Genomic DNA, 25,409 nt, shown 5'->3' with positions numbered 1-25,409 from the left:
GTGGGATTTCTACCACTCGCATTGTGTCCTGCCATTAATCTTAGAGCTGGCTACAGTGAGATGCCGGCAGTGATGCAGTTTGCTTTTGAGCACTTTTATGGACATCAAATGCAGGAATACAAAATTTTATTTGATTAAATATACATTATCTCTAGTGTATGCTGTTCAAATATGCTTTTATCTTGAAATTGTGAAATATATATGGTCTGGAACGGTCTGCTGATGAATGTCTGAACCCAACACAGTTATCTATCTCTGTTGAACTCCTGCCTTTCCCCACCCAGCTTCATCTTTTTTCCTCCTCCTCCCCTCTCCTTCCTCCTCCCACCCTGTCCTCAGTCACTTCTGCTCCAACTGCATGGACACACACATGCATTACAATGGCACACACACACGCACTCATGAAGGGTGTGTGGGAATGGAAGAAGTGCGTCCCTGCTGAGGTGCAGCAGATTGATCCTGTACTGATCTGCCACCAGCTCCCTGGGGATTTGTAACACATGTCTGCGGCGCTGGGTCTTAACACTTTCTCTCACTCTCTTTCCGCCTTTGTCTCTCATTCTGTCTCTCTCTCTCTCTAGTGACACTAACGTCGACTCTAGCTATGCAGTGCAGTGGCCTCATGCTCCTGCACCTCTCAACCCTCATCTGTCTCAGTATTCTGCCAATAACAGGTTCTCTTTGTCTTTCTGTTTTGATTTTCTTTCAAATCCATTTCCTCTGACTGACTCTGTCATTTCATTTATGCTCTGCCTTACTCTATACCTGGTTATCCCTTTCTTAAAATCATTCTGTTCTCCTCTCCAGTGGATTTCTCTGTCCACTGCATTTATTGATAATTTTACCATTGTTTTTTTTTCCACTGACACTGTTGGGTTTCTTACACACAATACATGTATGTTTGTAGAAATATCTACTATATAACTACATCTACATACACACACTATACTCACACACGTACAGTACATGTGGAGAGTGCTGTTTCTTTTTCATCATATGTGCAGCACCACAGGGTTCTACAACTCGTCGGCTTGATCTCTGAAGTTGAAAAAAAAAACAAAAAAACACCCAAGCATCCTTTTATCTCATGCTTTCTTTTTTCTCCCTGCTACACAGCCAATCTCTTGCTTCCTCCATTTTCACATGAGCCACACTGGGCCACGACCAGGGACAAATGAGCTAACTGGCCCGCAGCTGGTACCACACTGTTCGTTTGTGTGTTTATGTGTGCGTGCCTGTGTGAGAGAGACATACGTGAGAATACGTACACAAACGTGTGCCTTCTGTTGCATTTGCATTTATGTCTGCGTGTCCGTGTGTCAGCATGTCTGTGTACTTTGTGTCAGTCCAACAATTAATACACATTTGTCTCCTTATTTTGATTCACCAGGATCTGTTTGAATGTTAAGGTTTCAGCTGTTACACACACTGAAGCAGCTGTTGTATTATTCATTGTTGTATGTCATTGTGATTATGCTAAAACTGCTCCATCTTGCCCCAGTGATCCTCCAGAAAAAACAGGAAGTTAACATATAATGACAGTGACACATCTGAATACTGCTTGTCAGGTTTAGATAATGCATAACCAAAAAAAAAAAAAGACAAATGATTATTGTCATTATTGATGAATCCAACAATTATTTTCTCAATTACACGTAATTTTAAGTGCTTCTTTAGTCTGGCCAGCAGTCTCAAACTCACAGATATTTGCAATAATATAAAACAGAGAAAAGCAGCAAGTCATCTCATTTGAAAAGCAGGATCCAGAATTTTTTTTTCATTTTTAGATGGAAATGATTACATGTTTGAAATGAAGTAAGCTCTGCTATAGATATCTGTTGTGTATATCTTATTTGCATGTGGTATTTGTATTTTTGTTCATCTCTGTTGTCCTTCATGACAGAATGTAAAGTGAAAGACCTGATAACTTTCTCTGCTAACAGTCCCTAGATTAGCATCAGCAGGAGCATGGATTTGCTGTGTGCTACAGTCATTACAATTGGAACAACTTTACCACCACATCTAGGACACAATAATTATTCATACTACATTCTTGTTTGCCGGTGTGCGTGTGTGTGTCTGTGTGTGTGTGTGTGTTTGTGTGAGAGAGAGAGAGAGAGTGCATGTGTGTGTGCGTGTGTAATGCCACCACCTGCCCATGGGGAATTCATCCTAGAAAACTGGGATGAAGATTAAGATATCCTCAGACTTTACCTTGTTCTCCCCTCGCCTCATTATCCAATCGCCCCTCTTACCCTGAATCTCCTGCCCTCCCGCTTTCATCCGTCCCCTTGAGCACATTTTGTTCACAACCTGCTCGTCCTCCCTGCAGCAGTAAGGGAGGTTTTGCAGCCCACAGCTGAGGCTTTGAGTTCTTGTTAGTATTTTGCACATACTGTGAATAGTAATATGCTTGGGCTCACATGCCTGTTTTGCTCATGTTAGTAGATGACCTATGGGCTTGGCCATGCTCCCAAACCCATTATACTGAAGGCCACTAACTCAACCGCCACCCAGGGGAGACATCATCTGCCAAACATGTTTTTTAAATGTATTAAATTAAAAAAAAAGAATAGACAACACCGAATTCAGTTGTTATTTAATTAGAAAAATATATGAAATTAGGAGATATTGCTGCATTACTTTATATTATTGATGCAGTGCTTTTCTTGTTTAAAGTGACTATGATTAATATTTTTATGTTGATAAAAATATTGCAAAAAATATTACATCACTACTCTAGGGGAAAGAAGCTGAATACACAGCGAGCTAGAAGGGCACTCAGAGAACACAGACCTCTGCCAAGGCCAATGTCAAACAACATACACCAGACTTCAGAGAAAAAAATTGAAATTCATAGCGAATAATCTGGATCTGCCCCAAAATTTAATGGGTTCTTTGCTGGCCCATGTCCCATCCCTCCACTAAGTTTGGTGCAAGTCAGTTCAGTACTTCTTGTGTAATCCTGCTGACAAACAAACAAACAGACACACGGGGGTGAAAACATAACCTCCTTGGCAGAGGTGATTATCACCTGACTCTAGAGACCCCCCCCCCCCCCAGCTCAATGGAGCGTTTTAGTGTCTTTTAAGAGCGTCGCCCTAAAAACTCGTAAAGTTAGCAAACTAACTGGTGAACATAATGGAGCATTTAGCTGATAACAGAAAACATATTTCTGTCAGGATTTAGTGGAAACCAAAACAGAGCTAAAAGGAAGGTGACCAATATTGGACTTAAATTCACCAGTTGACCAGAAACATGCCTCCAAATGAATGCTACTGCTCCTCTGGTACTGCTGGATGTCTAAATAGGCTTCTATTCCCTCAAACAAGTTCACCATATCAAGTTAAAAGGTGATAATATGTCAACAGCTCATTTACACCGCACACAGAGACTGAAAACATTTCTCCTTTCACATGATGTGCCAGGTTGTACAAACAAACAGCAGGAGGTACAAATTTGAGAGTCTGTCTGAAACCGTAGTGAGAGTGTATCAGTGTGCCAGGGCAACATACTGGATGACTGGTAATAGAGAAAAGACATCATAACCAGTTAACGTTATATGACATGGAGTCCTCAGATTCTCAGCCCCAAACCCCCTCCCTGAGATGTTTGCGGTGTGAGTCAGCTGCAAACCAAAATCCATGACTTTATCCTGTAAATGTGATTTAATTTGCACAATGGTCTCTCATCTGTCTGCGTGGCTCTCTGTTTTAGCTCTATTTGTTGTTGCAATGAGAGGCAGGTCAGCAGTAAAATAAATATGGAGAGCAGGTTTATTTGCTTCAGCACTGAGAGTTTGTAGGCCATGTTGACGGGCCCTAATCGCCTGCCAAATGTCTCATCTGACTGGTGTGGAGGTTCGTTGCTCTCTTCCAAAAACACAGCGGACCACTCTTCATTAAAAAAAGCAAATAGAAGCACACCCCAACAGAAAACCAACGCAAGCAAACACAGCCAACTGGTTCTGAAGAGACAAATTTAACAAGCAGATATGATTACCTCAGACACCACTTCTCCCCTGATTCCACAAACAACAGTTAGGCAAGTCAATTTACCTTAATTTCATTGGAGGAGAAAGCCAGCCAGCCATTCAGCCAGCCAGTCAGCCAGTCATCAGCCAGGCAGCCAGGTTGCAGCCGGTGCTTGGTGCGAGTGAGCACTCGTTAGACGATAATGGATGCGTGTAATTGGTGAAGTGCTGATTGCTCCCCCAAAAAAGATTCCATCAGAGGAGAATTTTCTGTTTCATTAAGCCATGGTCAGAAATAATAAGATAGCCATCTGTAGATGGAGAGAGGAAGAGAAGGGGGGCTGGGGTATGGAAAGTGCTCATGATCTCAAATGGTAGCAACAGCTCCCAGTGCTGTTAATAATAATTATTATGGTAAAGATGGCAATAAGTGGTTTTGTGGATGTCCTCTTCATTGATCAATCCTCATTTTTCTCTTGTCAAATGTCATCTGTACGTTAACTTTAATCTTCACCTATGTTGGTGTTTTATGGCATATTCCCTCTGTTGTTAATCATCCAAACCGTATCAGTGTGTTTTTCATACTGCTGTGTGTGTGTGTGTGTACGTCTTCTTGGTTTATAGCCTTAATGTATCACTGGCTGGCTGCACACCAGCTCATTTTTATGGCCCCGGATCAAACACTGTAAAGCATGCTCAGATAGGCATGCAAACGCACCCTGATACAGACGCTTTAGAGCCACAAGTGCTTACTCATCACACCGCATGGAGGGCAAGCATTGTGAGCCATTTATGTGCTTTGTTTTTCAATGCACTGATTACTGTGGAGTGCATGTCTACAGCTCATATTTTTGTATGCCTCCCTCCCTCTCTCTGTCTGTTTCTTTCACTTTGCGAGAGTATCCTCTTCATTTATTTGTGACAACAGAACAAGAACATGACTCATCCAAGATAAGACTGATGAAGAGTGAGTCTTATGGGCCATAAAGTGAAGCCAGTAATGGCAGTTCTGTAGAGAAAGGTCTAGAGATGGTTTGTATGAGAGAGAGAGACCCCTATCATTTCCAATCAGCTGCTGGTTCTGCATGACTAATGCTGAAATGACATATATCATTGTCAGATGGGGCTTGTTCACACAGCTTTTTTTTTTTTTTCTTAAATGAAGACACACACACAGAATGATGACAGCTTCAGTCAAACACACACACACACACTTATGCACGCTAGCTCACTCTTATCTTGCAGGCTGACACCATTTTGCTCTCTAACAATCTTGCTAATTATAATTGTTAATTAATTCTCTGCCAGTGTCCTCATCAGGAGACTAATAACCTACATTTCCATTAATTAGACCTTCAACCCTTTGCTCCCTCTCTCAGTCTCTCCGTCCCACTCCAATCCACCCCTTCATCCCCTGCCTTCCTGCATCTCTGCTCCAGCCTTATGCTCTCTTCTGCCAGTGTTGTACACAAACCATGTGCACATGGAGTGTGATTAATTGTGCACGTGTATGTGTTTGTGTGTGTGTGCGTGTGAATACTTGTATTAATAATACATTGCAGGCATAAACATTTGTCCATGCATTCACTTCACAGGGATTATATTTGGAGACAAAAAGGTGGATCCATTGAGTTTTAGGATTACAGGAATAGTTTCACAATTTGGGAAAATATTCATTTGCTTTCTTACCGATGAGAAGATTGACAACACTTTCATGTCTGTACGCTAAATATGAAGCTGGATCCGAAAGCTGGTTAGCTTAGCTTAACATAAAGACTGTAAACAGGGAGAAACAGCTAGCCTTGCTCTCTCTGAAGGTAAAAAAAAAAATCCACCTACCAGCACTTCTAAAGCTCGCTACTTAAACACAGGGTTACTATAAAGTGTTATCTGTGAGGGTTAGGGGTACTGCTAGGTGGGTTTGTTACCTTCGGACAGAGCAAGGCTAGCTGTTACCCCCTGTTTCCAGTCTTCATGCTAAGCTTGGCTAACTAGCTGCCAGCTCTAGCTAAATATTTACAGTATGGACATAATAGTGGTGTCAATTTTCTTTTCTTTTGGTTTGTGGTTTATGTGAATGAATGTAAGTCAATGCAATGTTCTCCTGGGTGACAAAAGTGGTGTGTGTGTGTGTGTGTGTGTGTGTGTGTGTCCTTGACGGTATGTGTGCAATAACCGGACAAACAGCCGTTCTCTCTTTAACACTATACTCTTCCCATCAGGCTGAGCTGACCTGGTTTCAGTGCACAGTGGAGCAGTGTTATCATGCCACCACTTGCTCTGATCTCAGAGCAAATTTTAAATGCAGTGAACGTCCTGTAGCTGCACTGTTGCAAAATAGATTAACAGGGTTGTTTATCTCACAGGCCTGTTGGTCCTTCAGTCATCTGGATCTGCTGCAAACTCCATGACTTTTAACAGTTTATTTCCACTTGTAGCTGTGCTCAACTAGCCGTTTCTCGGAGCTTCCACCTCTGAAGGTCTCTGCTCTTTTCTTCCAGTCTGGACACCGTCTCTGCTCTCCCTTTCCTCTTTCTGTCTGGCACAGGAGGAAGTGAGAGACAGTTGGCGTTTGCTCGTCTGTACTGTATTGGTGGTGGCAAAATGGCAGCTTCTGTCTCACCCGTCCTCCTTCCTGTACCTCCCTCACCCTCTCCTCTGAGAGAAGTAACCCAGATTTCAAAATGAATCGCCGCCTATTCCCCTCAATCTTTTTCCTCTCTCTCTCTCTCTCTCTCTCACTCTTCCTCTATCTTTCTCTTTCGCTCTCTCTCCTTCTCTTGTCCTCTTCTAAGCAAAAACAGAATCAATCAATCTTGGAAAGAGAATACCACCTCTCTATCTCGTCCTCCTCCTCACCCTGCCTCTGGGTTAACGGATACATACCACCTCACTCTTCTATCTTTGGTTCCTAGAAAGCTTGAGTCTCGCGAAGCGCTTGTTGCTTTAATCTTTTCATTTTACTACATTTTTCTTTATTTTATTTTATTTTTTTTATTTTGGCTGATCCTTCTCCATTTCACACAACACAGCATCTCTGGGTTTTTCTGTTTTTTCTATCCGTCTTTCTCCCCCCCTTGTTTTTTTTACAAGCTACAGGTGTGACACCTTAGCCTTTCCTTTGAAGTGAGCCAGACGGAGAGAAGAGAGGGGGAGAGGAAGAGAAGAAAGCTGTCCTTCAGCCTAGCCTTTCCTCCAAAATTACCACAAATTCAGGTATTGTGTCTTCGCTGTCTTCGCTGTGTGGGGCTGTGCGCATTTTTAGAACATATTTTTCTTCTTGTCATTATTTCACTAATTTCTGAGCACTGTGCCAATTTCTCCACCATTCTTCTCTTTCACCCTTTTGATTGATATGCTCCTGCTTCTTTGCTGAGACATCATCATTTCATCACTTTTTTTTCTAGCATGGGTTTTTGCTGTGGGGTTATTTATTTATTCATTAAATCTCTGTTGGTGTTTCATTTATCATTTAGTGGTGTGCAACTCTTGCACCAGAATCTCAGCAGCTAATATTTGTCGTTTTGCATTTTTTTCCAGCACATTGTGTTCCCTGTAGACATATTCATATTATTCTGGTCCAAACTTTTCTTCAGAAATGGGACTAATTGCTAATAAGGACAGGCAGGAAGCCGAGAGAGGATACGGGCTCTAATATTGGAGCAGGTGGTGGGGGCGTTGTTGATATGGCAAAAGGAGGTCCAGTTTACATGACGACAAGGGGCTGGGGAGCTAGGGTGAGGGGCGGGGGTTGGTCACAGCTACCAGGGAGATGGCGCTACAGAGGGGTGCAGAGAGGCGGAGATGTCGGTAGGTTGGAGAGGCCGTATGTGGGACACAGCGAGTTGCACTAATCGTTCAGCGACTCGTAGTCTCTTAGGAGAGTTTTGCCTCCGTATGTGAATTAACCTCCCTGTCTCCTTCATTACACTTCTCTTTCCTCCTTCACTCTCATACCTGCCGCTTTGCCTGCTCCATCTTCCTCTGTACTTCCGGGCCACTCATCCGTTCTCGATCTTTCTCTCCATCACGTCACTCCTTCACTGCTCCTTACCCTACATCCCATGTGCCATTAATACAACTCCTGTCTCTACCGTGACCTATTACACTTTCCATCCCTCCTCCCCCTGCTCCTCCTCCCTGTTCTTGCTCCCCTCCCCACCCCCCATGTTCAAGGTCTTTTGCCTGTACAACTCTGTACCCTCCTCAATCACACTACTCATCCATTCCCCTCCTCTCTACCTCTCTCCTCCCTTAAACTGTATCCTCCAGGCATCATGTCTACCCCGGTCTCCCCTTCCCCCTCTCTCTCCCCACTGACACTGGCTTCCCCTACATCAGCAACCTCCCCCGGTGCCTCCCCTTTGCCATCGCCCCTCTCCCCTCCACCCAGGGTGCCCGTGTTCCAGAGGAAGGGAGCTCTCAAACACAAGAGGATTGTTGAGGTCAAAGATCATCAGTTCACGGCCCGCTTCTTCAAACAGCCCACCTTCTGCAGCCACTGCACCGACTTCATCTGGTAACACTCACACATAAATACACACACACATCTGCACATTTACACAGAAACCACCCCGGTAGTTCATAAGCCGCCTCCTCAGGCATCCCACTACTCCATCTGACTTTCTCTGCACTTCTTTCTCTCTTTCACCAGATCCAGCTGCCTGCTGGAGAGACAGCCCACACTCTGTAGCCACCACACTGACCTGATCTGTTCACATAACCTCACCTCCACACTGCAGCCCACACAATACAGGAATTTTATACTTTAGGAACTTCGTGTGCTCACACACATGCAGACACACACGTGCAAGAATTCATTAAATACTGATACTGATTGTTCCAGAATGAACAGCTTGCAGCACATGCAAACATGCACACACATACACAGACACGCACACACATACACACACACAGAGGCAGCTATGGTGGAATAATTATACAGTCCTTAAAGGGGCACTTCTCCAATTTAATATATCACTTTCATAAATGTAGGTACAGATTACGTTTAGTCTCTAGTAGGTCTCCTAATAGCCACTTCTTTCAAACCCCAAGTGTTCATAATGCAGAGTTTCTGTTAAAAATCAAGTCATTGAGGTGATTTTCTCAGACGTTGGTAAACTCCTCCAGAACAACAAAATACATTATAGGACTGTTTTGAACAGGCTGTGCTGCAGGACACTGAACTTCATGTGTAATTTATAATGTCTGAACGCGTAAGTAGTATTTTTGTCATGGTAGCTCCAGGTGGCGCTAGATCTACAATAACCATTTTAGAAACTGCTGGAGTTCACACTTGTGGCTGCCCAGTGAAAACCATGTATCTCCCAATGCACTGATATTGAATTTAGAGTAACAATGATTAGTCTATTTATCAAGTGAAAGGAAATGATGTATTTTCATAATCGACTGATTGTTGAAGTCATTTTTTATGCAAAAATGCTAAATGTGTTTTCACATGGGAAATTATAACTTTTTTTGCATTATAGTAAATTTGGTTGGTCAAAACAACACAGTTGATAATGTCATCTTGTGCTCCAGGATATTTTTTTTAAGATATTTTTTTACTGCCACTTAAGTATCCAAGTTGTCTTTTTGGAGATACCTTGTTTTTCACGGAAATACTGTGGTCCAGAAAGCCACTAGTGTGTCAGAAGTCAACTGAAGTCCAGGAGTTGAGTGATTTATTTTCTTCCTTCCTACCTCTGACATGCAGGCACATCAATATTTATGTAAAAAAGTGTCTTCTATGCAGGCAACCATGCAGTCAGCTCGTTCAGTAGTGTGGGGCCAAGGCAGTGCGTGTGTGTGCGTGTGTGTGCGTGTGTGTGCACGTGTGTGTGTGTGTGTGTGTGTGTGTGTGTGTGTGTGTGTGTGTGTATTTGGACATATGGTGAGGGTGTAGGTCGGATGCAGGGCGGTGCATGTGCCAGCAGCCTCTGGGTAGTTTTCAGGACATTTCTCCAACTGGCTACTGTCTTGGCCGCGGTTGCAGCACTTAGTTCAGGGTGAAAACTCTTTTCCTTCACACAGGATGTCTGAGCAGCAGCTCTCAGCCTGGGTGTCAAAGACCCTGCAGGGATTGGTAGATTAATTAAAGACTATGAAAAGACAAGAAACATCTTGTTTATTAAGTCAGGATCTAAAAGATAATGGATTGTACCTTGTATGGCTCCTTCAGTATTAGCTGAGTGGAATAGTTAGTGATAAAATTGCCTCGTTTTATGTGTGGTTGGACTCAATGACCTGTGCTCCCGAACTGACAATCACTGAATGCAATCATACAATGATGTACTTCAAACAGATCTGAGGACAGGTCCAACAGGCCTTTTTCACAGCAGGCAGTTTGACATGTTAGAACATTAGTGTCTCAATAAGTCATGACAGTGAGCCAGCATGAACAACACCAAGGCCCTGAACCTGAAGCAGCTAAGTGTAACTCAGCTTAAACTAATTTTATTAGTTCCACTGTGACATGTCGACATCTCCTGTTGAAAAAAATGGCCTATCACAAAAACACGATTCAGTTTTTTTTTTTATACACATGTATTATTTCATATGCTTGTAATTTGTCACTAAAACTAGATAACCCATAATGTTTGAGGGTTTTCTGGTCATTTTTATAGCCATATACTGATGGTCCTTTATGGCAACTCTTTGTTTAATTACATGTATTACAGAGGTTTTTCAAAGCATCATTAAATTTAAAATGCAGTTTTCTGCTACACTGAATTCTCTATGATATCCGGCCAGAAAGCGACACTGTCAGTTCTCTCCAAACACATACCTGGTTCTCTAATGCTCTCTGCTGGTGGAAAAACAGAACTGGCCTCATAGGCTCAGTGCTGCAGACAGAGACTTCTGTTGAATGCCGATCAAGGATCAGATTACACTCGCCAACCTGATCTTTAATTATTACTCAGCCAGACGGTGAACTGATTGTAGATCAGTGATTATGGTCAGTTTCCTCTGAACCCCTGGGCCTCTCCAGTATGATTGTGGAGGAGCTCTCGACGTTGTCTTGTTGGTCTGCTTTTCTAAACCTCCTAATCAAAACTTGATTCACAGCAGGCAAGCCGCTGAGTGGACTCTTTAGTCAATCAATGGCTTTAATTATTCAATTAAAGCTCTAAGGAGACACTGGAAACCAGCCAACACCGCAGTTCCAGAAACAGGAGAATTGTGTTTATGTGTGAGTGTGTGTGTGTGTGTGTGTGTGTGTGTGTGTGTGTCTGTGTCTGTGTCTGTGTCTGTGTGTATCTGTGACAATAATTGACACTGCTGTTCTTAACGTAGTCAGCAGTGTGGCTTAGGAAAGGAAAGACACTCAAAGTTCACACATAATGACTTTGTTTATCAAGGTGGGAGTCTCTAACACAGCCAGTGGTGTTTTGATGAGATGGAGTTTGTTCTCAACTTGTGCCTGCATGTCTGTTGGTCTTAATACAGCATGGAATAATGCAACGGCACTATCTCTGTCTTGGCAGCATTATCTGTTCTCTCCTGGCTGTGAAACAGTCTCAGAAGCAAAAATATTTCACCTCAAACTGGGGTAGAGAAGATTGTTTTTGTGTCTTAATACATGTGCCTTTCTCACTCAGGGGCATCGGCAAACAGGGATTCCAATGTCAAGGTAGAGATAAACCTTGTGTTACTGTCTTTTTTTTTTTGCTGTATTTAATCTTCTCAGATGATTTTTTCAGTGTGACAGATTCATTTTTCAGGATATTTTCCTTTATGGTTTCTTCAGTGTGCAGTTTTGTGGTCCACAAAAGATGTCATGAGTTTGTGACCTTCACTTGTCCCGGCTCTGTGGCGGCCCCCAGACCAGATGTGAGCAGATTTGTCGGCATATCCGTCACAGCGCTTTCACTTTTACTTTCTTGTTTTCCATTTTAGTCATGATTTACACCGCCATCGTCATATTTAGCCATCCGCTTGTCACCACTAACACGTGTGCGTGACTCATCTGTCGATCCATACATCCTTCACATCACGCAGCCTCGTCCCATCTGTGACGTCTGTACTCATGTCATGTCATCCTACAAGGCCTTGGAGATGCAGGGAGTTGGAGATAGAGAGTGGGGGAGATGCAGGTGGAGGGTGGGAGGGACTGATAAGAGGGGGAATTAGAGGGGGTGAGAGCAGCAGACTGTTCAGTCTTCTTCTGTGTGGCATTTTGAGGATTTCAGGGAGATTTGTCTTTTCTTCACATTTTTTTTTTTTTTTTCCGCCAGCCAAATAAACTGCCTCAGAAATGAGGTCAAGGGGAACATGTGTGTGGCTGTGTGTGTGTGTGTGTGTGTGTGTGTGTGTGTGTGTGTGTGTGAGCGTGTGTGTTTGCATGTGTGTGTTTGAGTGAAAAAATGAGAGAGTGAAAGGAACACACACACACAGAGGGAAAGAGAAGAAACAGGGTGACAGTGTTTTTAAATAGCGCCTCAGAGCGACAAGGGAGGGAAAACAGTTTGGGAGAGGATGGTGCATTGAGAGTGGTAGTGGTGGTGGTTTGTGGGGGGTGGAGGGGTTGATGAGCAGAAGAGAGATAAAAATGATTCATCCCTCTCTGCACAGTCAAACACACTCACACACATGCAGTCTTGCCTAGATGCACTCTCATTTATATGTCCTCTCCCAGTGGAGAAATCTAATTGGCTTGTCCATGAACACCCCATTCAACATCTCTCCACTAATCGTACTCTGCATGTGTGTGTGTGTGTAAATGTGTGTGTATGTGTTCAAAGTCTCTTCCATGGTCAGTGTGTGTGTGTGTGTGTGTTGGTTGTGTGTGTGTGTGTTCGGTGTGTGTGTGTGGTTTCTCAGTGCAGGTTGTTTCTGTTGCATTTCAGGACCTGAAGAGTCGACACACATTTAAGATCCACACCTACTCCAGTCCGACCTTCTGCGACCACTGCGGCTCGCTGCTGTATGGCCTCATACACCAGGGCATGAAATGTGCCTGTGAGTTTCACCACATATAAAAGTGTAATACATCTGTGTCTGTGTACTCATATTAATCATGTTATGTAAATAAAAATCCATTATTGGGATTCAGCTCCCATCGGAGGGAAAAAAGCTTGTCTCCTGCAAAATGAACCTCCAAAATTTAGGGTTGAGTTGGTTACGTTTATATTTAAGGTCAAAGGAATATGAATCTCCTAAAATGTCAAAGTTTGACATTTTAGGAGATTATGCTCATTCACTTTCTTGTCAAGAATTAGATGAGGAGATTGGCAACCAGTTGCGACTCCAGGTAGTTCAATACAAAACCCCTTTAAAACCACAACTTCCTTTTTTTTTTTTTTACACTTAGATATTTGTACAGATTAAACAAACGTTATTATCATCAGACAGAGCGAGGCGAATGGTTCCCCCATATTTCCAGTCTTTATGTTAGGCAAAGCTATCTAGCTGCTTGCTGCATGGTAAATATCCGACGAGACATGACAGTGGGCAAGGAAGCAAAGAAGAGTATTTCTAGAAATGTTGAACTGTTGCTTTAAGATTAGGATTAGATTTCATGTTAGGCATACAGTGGGTATGGTTAAGTGCTAATGTGTGTATACAGATTTTATTTTATTTTTTTTATATTAATAACTTTTGAATTTGCTCTTTTTACTGTACATTTAAAGTTTCAGTTCTAATTTCTGTTTTTGGCTGATGTGAATGTGTTTGTTCATACTTGTGTTTTTTGTTTCATCATATGGTGAGGTTGTGACATGAACGTCCATCGGCGGTGTGAGACCAGTGTTCCCAGTCTCTGCGGCCAGGACCACACAGAGAAGCGAGGAAGAATCCACCTGACTGTCCGAGGAGAGAAGGAGGACATCTACGTCACAGGTGGGAGGACCTGCTGGATTAGAGGAAGTTTTAAACAAAAAGCAGGATTACACCTTCAAATGAAGTGTCTCTGTCTGTACTTTCCTATTACTCTACTTTCTCTCCAGTGAGGGAGGCTCGTAACCTGATGCCCATGGATCCGAATGGCCTGTCAGACCCGTACGTTAAACTGAAATTGATTCCAGACCCGAAGAGCCACAGCAAACAGAAGACCAAGACCATCCGCTCCACACTCAATCCCGTCTGGAACGAGAGTTTCACCTTGTGAGTTATTGTGATTTTTGATCCAAGGAGGAAAATTTGGGCAGATTTGGGCAAAAAAAAATTCCCAGAAACTGAAATTACTGGGTCCAAAAGGACTCTGACGGATGAAGATCAGAGGATGGAAATATATCAACAGATTTTAATGGGCACAGATTATAAGGCTGATCAACAGTTTTCTCTTTTACTACCTTTGTGTTTACATTTTCCTGATATTCATTAGAATTAAAATATTTTTAAGAAGAAATCTGGAGAAAGCTGAACATACTGTATAAGACAAACAGTCATTTTCTACTGTCTTTGTGTATTGTGTGTGTGCACACCGAGCGAACCCTCCTTACTGATTTTAAGTTATTATGTTTGTCTCCAGCTCAGTGCGTGGTCACCAGTGGGACAGACGTCTGTCCGTGGAGGTATGGGACTGGGACCGCACGTCTAGGAACGATTTCATGGGAGCGCTGTCATTCGGAGTGAGTGAGATCTTCAGGCGTCCGATCAGTGGCTGGTTCAAACTGCTGGCCCAGGATGAGGGAGAGTACTACAACATCCCTGTGCCGGACCCAGACCTGCAGGTAGAAAGCAGCATGCTCCACCTCAGACATCAGTTTATCCTTGTGGTGAACAAAGAGCAACAGTGGGGATATTTATACCTCCAGAGAGTGGAGTAGCCCCTCATTTTTTATCATGCTAATGACCATTTATCTGAAGGCCTTGGCATTGCCTTTATCAGCTTATAATTAACTTTCATCTAATAAACAGCAGCTGCCACTGTTCACACTGGGTCAGGATCCTGAACTGTCCCTCTGCTTACAATTCTATCTGAGAGAACACCTTGGAAGATTTATGCCTGGTGTTGTAGGTCAATAATTAGATAATAAATTACATTGAATTCCCTCCTTACTTTGTTATGCTGTGTCTCCACCAGGGTGCAGGATTGTTCTGCCTGACAGTATCCCCAATTAAGGGGTAGAAAGGAGTTTGGTTTGTCTGTTGTTCATTTCTTCTGTGCATGTGCGTGTGTGTGCTGGACTGCATGCCAACAATTTATTTTTCATCCCTCCCACTATCATTCTCTAGGAGCCTCAGCCAGACGCTACAACACCCTCTCTGTCTCCAGTAATACCTGCACCACTGTCTGAACCGTTCCCTGCAGCCCTGTCCCCGACCCCTGTCCCGCCCTGTCCACCAATCCACACCCCAGGCCCCAGCAAAGTCAAAGTGGGCATGCATGACTTCAACTTCCTCATGGTGCTTGGCAAAGGCAGCTTTGGCAAGGTAAAAAAAAAAAAAAAGAAATAGGTGAAATGTCATCTTTTCAACACACAATCGGCACCGCTGATCCAACAGCTGTAAGTGATATCAAAGAGCCCATTCATGCTGAAAACAACAAAGATTATTCCTGGCTTTAAATCATTTCTTCTATCGATGGACTTGACCTTTATGTGGCATTTCAAATAGCAGCTACTGGACACAGCAAAGCAGAAAAAAACCTCCTCTCTCAGTAACATGCTCATTGTCTCTCCTATTGCCAAATGATTCATTTAACCCTTAGCTTCTTTTGTGCTGTCAGCAGTCGTGAGCTCAGGCTGGCTGCCTTCCTACATGCCACACAGACAGACAGTCCTCCAGGAGGTGTTCATTTCAAGGGAGCCTCTGCTCTCCATTTTCTCTTTAATTCCCCAGTAGATGAGCCATAATGAAGAGAGTGGAGTTTTGAGTCCTTCTTCCTCCTCTGAAATCCCCCTGTGCTGTTTCATAACTGTCAGAGGAGAGTCTACAGAGGACAGGAGAAATAGACTCGACTTACGTAAGATGTGAGAAAAAAACGACCCAAGAAAGGAGAGACAGACCCCGGGGCTGCTGAGTGAGGGAGAGTGAGAAAGAGAGAGAGATAGAGAGAAGTGTTACTGTGCTGCAGAAAGTGACAAAATGATACCAAGACAGGGGGAGAGGAGAAGAAGCACGTGTGACTGTGTTAGTGAGGTTTGTGGTATTCTGGATGATGGTGAGTCCCATTTTAATGTGAGTTAGTTTGAAACAACAGGGAAGAGCAGAGCAGACGTGATCACAGAGGACAGCAGAATTTCTCTCAGTGAGTGGCAGTTCATCAATAGCCCTGCACACACACACACACACATACACGCACACACACACACACACACACACACACACACACACACACACACACACACACCCACACACACACAAACACACACATGCTTCTTCTTCACAAACACCTTCATGTAGACCACATTGATTTCGGAAAAATAAAACTGTGTAATTTTCTGTACTATTCCCCACTATTTGAAACTAAAATGAGATCTTTATCCCCAGCAGCCAGTGACCATTACAGCGAAGAACTGCAGGTTGGCCAGACAATTTTAAACAGCATTGTTGTCAGCACTTTCCTGTGCTCCTGACCACATCTTTCCCACTAAAACGTGGGTCATGAGGCTCTCATTGTGGAAAATTATACCATCATTAGCTCTCAGAGCAACCCCGCCAGCAGCCAGTTTCACAGGAGTGTGAAAATTGAAGCTGAATGTGTTTTTAATGTCTGATAAAAAAAACCAAACAAACACGTGAGTTGCTTCGCTTTTTAACTTATGAGATTAATGTGTCGTGAAATCTTCAGGCATAGTGCAGCTTTAACTAAAGATTACATTCAGTTATTTCACTGTGTTGGCGTAAGTGTGCACAATACTGAACTTGCTTAAGCACCTATCAATTGTAATGTAATGACTTTTCTTTTTTTTCTCTTGCACTATTTTAGTCAGTTAGTTAGGAACTTCACTGTCTACTCGGTGGAACATTTTTCTTTTCTAAAGACGACAGAGGACAATAATGAGAACAAATGCCACAGTATCAACCAGCAAAATGACTTTAAATAAATATATACCATAAAAATAAAGTAAAATGAAATGAAATTATTTTACATGTGCAAGCATTTATCAATACTGATCTAAGTCCCAGCTTGGCGTAGCATTTAATGTAATTACTGCACAAATAGCCAAAGTATTGCAAGTCTGCCTCAAAAGCACATTGATTCATTGAAACAGCAGAACCAGTTTTTTTCCCACCTCCCACTTGTAATTTATAACACAATGACCTGAGGACCACTCAGACCTGCAGCATCACAGCACAGCACCTGCATAAAGCGTGAATGAGGGAAGATGCAGTCAAGAGTTTTGAACACTGTTGAGTTTCAATGTATTTTGTGTGAATGCAAGCAATAACAAAAGACTGCTGCTGTGTTAACCTTATCAGGAATTTTGAAAACGTCAGTTCTGCTTTTTAGCAACTGCATTCGTCATTCTCCTTTTTTCTTTGTGCCAGACAGTTGGTGCAGCATCTATAAATAAAAATTTTGTTTATTTATGGATAGCAGCAGTTGAAAGGCATACAGTAGCCCCTTTAAAATTCTCAGCACAGCCACTTTCTCTCTCCTCTCCCTGCTGCTGCACAGGTGCTACTGGCAGAGGAGCGAGGCAGCGAGCGTCTGTTTGCGGTGAAAGTCCTGAAGAAAGACGTTCTCTTCCAGGACGAAGACACAGAGAGCGCCCTGGTGGAGAGGAGGGTCCTGGCGCTCTCCTCTCGCCCGCACTTCCTCACATCGCTCTACTGCGCCTTCCAGACGGAGGTGTGTGTGTGTGTGTGTAGACGGTATATGGGGTCGGTCTCAAATGAACCACACAACTTTCATTAAATTGTCCATAAACCTGCCTGACATTTTGTCTGCGTAGTCCTCCCAGGAGTTGTTTCAGTCGAGGTTGGCTGTGAATTTCGATTAATAAATGAAATAATTAGCTTGCTTTCTTTAACAAGGTCCTTGGTCCTGGAGGAGGGGTTTTAACAGATTGCTTTTTAATTTGGACAAGGGGTCATTATGTATAGAGTGTGTGTGTGCGTGTGTGTGTGTGTGTGTGTGTGTTGTTCTGCAGGACCGTCTGTATTATGTGATGGAATACGTCAATGGAGGAGACCTGATGTTTCACATTCAGATAGTTGGCAAGTTCAAAGAGCCTCACGCAGCGTATGTAGTTAAAAAGCTTCTTTCTTTTACCTTTAATCACCGTCCTCATCTACAGCGGTTCATTTCCTGTCTTTTTTTTTATCCTCTCTGTTCTTTTACATACACACTCATCTCTTAGCTTTGTTCATCATACCTGGTGACTCATAAAAAGTCATCAACTGAAGTACCAGCCCTCTTCTCTTTCCGCCCCGATTTTCTCCTCCTACTAATCTAATCTTTTCATCTACATTTTCCCTCCCCCTGGCTGTTCAGCTTATCAATAATCTTTGATCAATCATCTAAAACTAATTTTTACCCTGTTGCTCATTTCCAGCTCTCTGTCTTCATCTTTCTGCCTTTCATCTATTTGGTTACTCTCCCTTTCATCACCCTCTCGAGCTCCATTCCCTCTCCTCGCTCTTCTTGTCATCAACCTCTTTTGAATTAGCTGAAAAAACCTAAAGCAACCAGTAGTGAGTGCCCCCCCTCCTCCCACCCCTCCTCTTCCACCAGGTTTTATGCAGCAGAGATTGCGGTCGGCCTCTTCTTCCTCCACAGTAAAGGCATCATCTACAGGTAACGAAGTGGGCTGCTCCTCTAAGCATGGCCGGGTTTGGTGCTGTCACTGCTCTGTGGCGCAGCACACAGACATGACACAGATTTATCATGTCTTTTGTAGGTAATGACTGTTATAAAGATGTTATCTATCAAAATGATTCATACCAGTGTGATCTATCTATTTCTTTCCCAGGGATCTAAAGCTGGATAATGTGCTGCTTGACAGCGAGGGCCACATAAAAATAGCCGACTTCGGGATGTGCAGGGAGGGCATGTTCGAGGGCGACACCACTCGCACCTTCTGCGGCACCCCTGACTACATCGCCCCTGAGGTACACTGATACCCCCCCCAGCCACCCCCACCCCGACCTCACTCCACAGGCCGCGGTCTCTCCTGAAACTTCCCTCATTTGTTCCCTAGCTCCCTCATTTCCTCTTGTTTCACCCCTCGTTGTTTGCTTGACCTGTTTCTTTGCAGCGCTGTGAGACGGCAAGTTGCTTCACTGCAGCTCCTCTCATCTCCTCCGTCCTCTCTGACCTTGTCAGCATTTTTGAATAATTAACTTCACATGATTCAATTAGCAGTGGCGTGTGCTTGTGCTATCAGAGCATTGTACAGAAATCGTGGTTGTCCTTCAGAGACCTTGTATAACCAGTTTTCCCTTTCTCTTACTGCAACCGACAAATGTAACTTCATACATTTTCTTAAGTCCATGTATCAACAACATTCAGGCGCCCTGCTGTAATTATTCCTCCTGTTCATACAGGTCATTAAGAGATCCTTCTCTAACTTACTGCCAATGAAAGAGAAACATAATGTAGGGAAAAATCCACAGTCCCAAAGTTTATTTGACACTAACATGAGGCTTCAACAGTCTCAGTTTGTCAAATCAAGTGGGTATCATTCAAAGTTACGACCCTTTCAGTATAATATTCCCTCTTTGTGTTTCCCCTGCCATTGTGTCTGTGCTGAGCTGCAGAGGAGGGATAGTAAGAAAATGACAGAACTTTGTATTAACACGACTTGGATGATAACCTTGAATGATACCCTCTTGATTTGTCTGAGACCCCTGACGCCTCAGTAAAAGTTTGCAATGTATTTTTATACAGGCAGACGAATGTCGATATTGTCCGCCATTACATACATTATACATATCAGCTCTTCTGAAATGCTGAGTGAAGGTGGTTTTGCGTGACACCCTTTTGATATGTAAAATTTCTGTATGCTGTATAGTGTTTACCTTACAAATTATCTGAAATGTGTGTGTGTGTGTGTGTTTGTGTGAAGAGATCAAACACAAATTTATTCAGAGAAAGCGTGAAGGAGATATCCAGCTTGTTTGGTTTGTTGACTTCTAGGAGCCACATACAGTAGTAAGAGAGAGAGAGCGGATGTGACTGTTGTGCACGTCTTTGATATTGTAAACCTTGCGATGGGACCCCTGGGTATTGACTCTCTTATGTAAACACCCATTGATTCTCCTGCATCTGCCATTTTGGAAGAGATACAATATATTTCCCCAGGGGCTGGGGATTGTTCCCTCATAATTACCCCCCCCCCACTCCCTGCACACACACAAACACACACACACACTGGAGAAACAACCAAACATAAAAACGAACACATGTGCACCTACACAAACACACAAGCTGGCGAACACAAACACACAAATCCAAAGTCATGTGTTGATTATTTCTGAGCTCATTCATACATTTACCCTCCCTAATGCCATACTTTCTCTTTTCCTGTCTCTCTCTCTCTCTCTGCTTCTCGCGCCGGCTGTACACCATCCGAGCAGCCGACTGCTACAACTCTGCTTTCTCTCACTCTCCCTGTCTCCTTTTTACCTCCTTATCTCTGCACTGCCATTCTTCTCCTTTATCTCCTCTTCTTTTCTCTCCACCCTTTGCAGATTGTGGCATATCAGCCCTATAATAAAGCAGTGGACTGGTGGTCTTATGGAGTACTGCTGTATGAAATGCTGGCAGGACAGGTAACACTCAGCTTAATCCTAACAATAGACCCGTGTGCACAGAGACTTAAGCCTGCAGAACTTGTGCTTTGTAATCACTTCAAAAGAACTTAGATTTCCATATGTTTGCTTTCCCTTTGCCCACAGATCCTCATGTTTACTCTTCTTTTCTTAAATTCTCTCTCTCTTTTCCTTCTAGCCACCATTTGATGGTATTGATGAGGAGGAGCTGTTTCAGTCCATCATGGAGCAGAGTGTGTCGTACCCTAAAAGTCTCTCCCGTGAAGCTGTCGCTATCTGCAAGGGAGTGAGTCATTTTTCATTTGTCCTTAACTTTTAGCACACAGATAGTTAGGATAAATGCATATGTAAGTCTGAAAAATCACATGAAATTTCATCACATTATATTTATAAAATACATTCGAATAATATCCAGACATACAGAAAAACTTCAATTCAACATTTTGGAAAATTTGCATATTTCCTTTCTGCTTAAGAGATACATGAGAAGACTGATGCCACTCTCATATAGCTGAGAGCACACATGATCGATATAAACACATATTTTAAAAAGAAATTACGTGATATTACATTAAAAACACATTGATTCATAGAAAAAAAATACAGGAACACTATATGCCCTGACTAAAGTCATGTTATTCTTTTCCTTTTTTTTCCTCCCTTTCTTCTCTCTTATCCAGCTCCTGACGAAGCACCCGGCCAAGCGTCTGGGTGGAGCAGAGGACGCAGAGAGAGAGATCAGAGAACATCCGTTCTTCCGCTGGATTGACTGGGACCGTCTGGAGAGACTGGAGATCCAGCCGCCCTTCACACCCAGAACTGTCAGTTCTTTCTTTCTTTCTTTCTTTCTTTCTTGTTGCTCTCCTCCTCGTCTCTTTCCTTCGTTCTGTCTCCATCTCTCTGTGGACTGTCTTCCATCTGTCTCCCCTCTCTCTCTGACTCCCACGCTTTCATTCACTTGATTCCATGTTTCCTCTCTCAGCCATCCACTTTGTGTTGGCCATTTCATCCCCTCTTCTCCTCTCTGTTCCAACAGCTCTGTCCCTCGCTCCCTCACTCCCGCCCTCCCTCTCGTTTCCTTCTGTTTCCTCTCTTCCATCACCTCTGCTGGTTCCTAGAGATGGGCACCAGCAGACAGTCCAGTCATAACAGACAGGACCCTCTGACCTTGGGGTCCTGCCTCCTCCTCCCATATGCAAATGTGTGTCATAATTAGCCTGCCACACACCAGTTTGTGGGCCCGCTGGCCAATGGTGAGGTGTGCCTTCAGTGAGCCGAGTATGCTCAGGGGTTAGAGGCCAGGCCCATTAGCTAAATGAGATTCATATCATCCAGCAGAACGGCTGTCATACGTTGTTAAGGAGCAGCAAAAGAGACGTGAGCAGCTTTCCTCCTACAGTGGGTGTGGTAGAGAGCTCCTTAGAGAAAAAGTGAGGGTGTGGGTGAGAAACGGAGATACGGAGGTGGATTCCTTTTATAATTTAACTTTTCTTATTTTGTGTCTTTTTCAGGAGGAAAATCTTAACGTGGATACACTCACGCATGAGTGTGTATGTGCCCTTATCTTAATCTTGTGTGTACATGCCTGCTTCTTCTTCTTCTTCTTCGTCAGGGTGGAAGAAAAGGTGAAAACTTTGACAAGTTCTTCACGGCAGCTCCGTCAGCTCTCACTCCCTCTGACCCGGATGTACTAGCAGCCATCAACCAGGAAGACTTTGAGGGCTTCTCCTTTCTCAACCCAGACTTTGCCCCCTCGCCTCTCACTGCTGTTTGAAAATACCTCCCTCAACCCCTCTAAGTGCACCCAAACTGCCCCGTAATAGTAGTTTTATAACAGAGAATTTGAACATCTGACACCTCTCATAACCAAATTCTGACGTTTACATGAAAATGCCAAGACACCTTTATAGCCATGCAATCTCTTTGATGTATGTATTTCATCTTAATAGTCACAGAATACGTTGCAACAATGCAAACAATGCCAATATCCTAGATTGCCACCTTAGAGTTTTTTGTAAGACATCCCTTAACTTGATATAAGAGTACTGTAGTATGACTGTAGCATGATTACATACTTCATCTGTATGCATGCAGTGTTTTTAGAATGAATTACTGTCAGACACTAGTTTTCTATAGCATAGAAGAAAGATATATAATGTAACATCCAATTTATTTAAAGCATTTTCCATTGCTTTGATTAGAATCATCTTGTGTTGTGAGAAACCAAACAATTACATTTTTCCAGTCAGATCTTTCTCATGCAGCAGTGGTAAACAAATCCAGGTAGTAGGCAAACCAAGTCTGTCTTTTAACAAACTTTTTAATCACTTTGCAGTTCATATACATGACTAAAGAGGTTTCCTAGCAGGTACACACACAGTACAGTAACTGTTTGTCTGTTGACACTTTGACTATGATGCAAACTGAGCAGGGTAGCCATTTTTAATTTTTTGGCATCCTGTGGAATGGCTCAGTCAGGTTCCACTGGCCTGGCAGGACCTCTCAGTTTAACGTCACACCAGTGACCTCAGAGGACCCACTGAGACGCTGCAACAGCGCAGCGGGCACAATGTGACAGTTAATGTAGGCTGCAGAGCTGCCCCCCCCCTCCCCTCACAGCTCAGGCCTGCTCTGCCTGACTCTGTTATCACCAGGAGGGAGTCCTCACATTGCTGCCACAGTTTGGCTTACATCATTTTTTATTCACAAATCCATGTTTTTTTTCTTTTTTTCTATAACTGTGGAATTAGGCCTTGCTAATTACAAGATATGCACTACTATTGGTCCTACTTTTGCACTGAAATAATTGTTTGCAGTTTTAGCAAATATGCCTTTTAGTAACATGTTCTGCAGCTAAAACAAGAGACCTGTTAGTTTGCACAGGCATAGATACTATACTATTTTAGTGGTGTATACCATAAAGCGTTTTGCTGTGTAATGACGTTCTCACAGCATTGATTAGGACGTAATTAAAAGCAAAGCTCACTGGGACTGTTCAATACATGGAAAAATAATAGCAGCACTGTCATTAAACACTATCTGAGCAGGGCAGGTGGCTGCACACACACAGTTTAATAATCCCATTTCAGAGCTCTTATCTCACAAACCAGCTGCTCATTTTGCCCAGAAATCAGTCTGAGTTCCCTCAATGCATTTCTATTATTATTATTACTATTTTTTTTGTCTACATCCTGTGTAAGCATAATGATAACTACAACCATTTCTCATCTAGAGGAGCATAATCTTACAGTTTTGTTTCCAGTGCAGATGTTTGTGCCCCTGCAGATGTGGTCAACTGTAAAAGGTCAGAGCGGTCAATCTCAGTTTAACTTAAGGTCAAATGTCACAACACACAATACTTCAATGCAGTATATACGTTAAATAATACAATCAATAATAGGTAATGCAGTAGATAATTTATGTATTTGTTAGTTGAGTTAATTTCTGTTTTCATGTGCTGGAAAAACAACATTGAAATAAAGTCACTGAAAAAGTCATGAAACGTGTTTCATTCTGTGATGTTTGTGTGAAGCTGCTGAGAAACAAACAGGCTCAGCCTCTCGCTTTGTCTTCTCCACACGCCTCTCTGTCACGCTCACTCCCTTCTCCCTCGCCTTTCACACATACTCACACTCAAAAGTGCCATCTCAAGCATGTGCACACGCTCGCACGCTTTTACACACACGCACAGAAGATGCTGACCCCTCTATTTACTGTGGTGCTCTAGTTGTCGAACCAGCAAAACCACCTCTCAGGCATCCCTCTGCCTCTGAAGCAGCTCCTTCTCCTCTTCCTCCCCCCTTGCCCATCTGCCCCGCCCACCTCCCCTCCATCTCTCCCTCTCTCCCTCTCTCCCTCCCTCCCTCCAGCATCATGATGGGACTAATATCCCCGTAGAGATCTGAGTTATAACAAGTTGACCTTCACATTAAAATCTCATCAGCTTCCCATCTCCCTCTCTACCTCCCTCTCTTTCTCTTTATCTGCCCTTCATCTCTCTTCCTCTCTGCTTGACTTTTCTGCCAGTGCCGCACTGTAAATGCTTTACTGTGTTGTTTTATGTCATTCTCTATAAATTATAGTGTCAGAATTTATTGTCGTTACTATTATCTCCTTGAAGTACCCCCCGCTGTTGTCTGTTGATACGAGTATCTCGTTTTGTCGTGTCGTGTCTTGTCTTGTCTTGTCCCGGCCTCTACATCAATATTATGATCTTTTTTACACTTTATATTCTCGACTAATGGAGTACAAGGCAGTGAAAGTGTGAGAGGGAAGCAGAGGAGGGTAAACCCAACTAAACCTGTGCCATTATGTAATCTGAGAAATTTAAACAAATATAAAAGTGTATTTTTACTGTCAAACATACCACTTTTGTAGAGAAAATTTGCCCTGATGTTCTTTGTGAGGCTATAATTCATGCCGAGATGTGTGACATTTATGCTTTCATGAGTTTCATGTTGATTCATGTGATGAGAAAATGAATGTACATATCTTTTATAGTGCCAGATGAGGCTCTTTAGCAGTCGATGATGTGTTTCTAAGTTACACTACAGGAATGAATAGCATCGAACTGATGCATTTCACACTTAGATGTGACATTTTTACAGAAAATAAAAGGTTTAACAACTCTTTTCTGAAAAAGATAAATCCTACTTTTCTCTGTTTGTACACCTGACATTTAAAACTCCTCACAACAACCTTTACTCCAACCTTGACAGTATCTGCCTTTGTGTAACTGAACCTCCAGCGCTCACTCGTGTGCGTGCAGTCC

The 25,409-nt window shown here is 43.0% G+C and overlaps 1 protein-coding gene across 2 annotated transcripts; it reads left to right on the top strand.

Annotated features, from left to right (window-relative positions):
* Positions 1-5,503: 5,503 nt before the first annotated feature.
* prkcg (protein kinase C, gamma) lies at positions 5,504-24,140 on the top strand. Of its 2 annotated transcripts, none has more exons than XM_071469318.1 (17): positions 5,504-7,189; positions 8,246-8,492; positions 11,575-11,606; positions 11,724-11,806; positions 12,823-12,934; positions 13,685-13,813; positions 13,921-14,077; positions 14,445-14,646; positions 15,152-15,349; positions 17,541-17,714; positions 18,016-18,107; positions 18,600-18,662; positions 18,838-18,976; positions 20,444-20,638; positions 20,817-20,924; positions 21,319-21,459; positions 22,251-24,140. In XM_071469318.1, exons 2-17 carry the CDS (start codon positions 8,251-8,253, stop codon positions 22,410-22,412), a joined length of 2,229 nt encoding a protein of 742 aa, XP_071325419.1. In that variant the 5' UTR covers positions 5,504-7,189; positions 8,246-8,250; the 3' UTR covers positions 22,413-24,140. The 2 variants fall into 2 exon arrangements, with proteins under 2 accessions (XP_071325419.1, XP_071325420.1); XM_071469319.1 differs by having other exon boundaries at positions 5,505-7,189; positions 20,558-20,638.
* Positions 24,141-25,409: the final 1,269 nt, after the last annotated feature.

This window comes from Trachinotus anak, unplaced genomic scaffold (genome assembly GCF_046630095.1).
Source record: "Trachinotus anak isolate AG129_WGS33_773 ecotype Australia unplaced genomic scaffold, CSIRO_AGI_Tana_v1 ptg000032l, whole genome shotgun sequence".
In the NCBI taxonomy this organism is placed as follows: Eukaryota; Metazoa; Chordata; class Actinopteri; order Carangiformes; family Carangidae; genus Trachinotus; species Trachinotus anak.
Note: the sequence above shows the minus strand (reverse complement) of the source record. Positions and strands in the feature narration are given on the sequence as shown.

Excerpts from the sequence above, each read along its gene's own strand:
- prkcg (XM_071469318.1), top strand. The coding sequence starts at position 8,251 with ATGTCTACCCCGGTCTCCCCTTCCCCCTCTCTCTCCCCACTGACACTG. Across the intron at positions 8,493-11,574 it reads CACTGCACCGACTTCATCTG|GGGCATCGGCAAACAGGGAT; the intron begins GTAACACTCACA and ends TTTCTCACTCAG. Across the intron at positions 20,925-21,318 it reads CTGTCGCTATCTGCAAGGGA|CTCCTGACGAAGCACCCGGC; the intron begins GTGAGTCATTTT and ends TCTCTTATCCAG.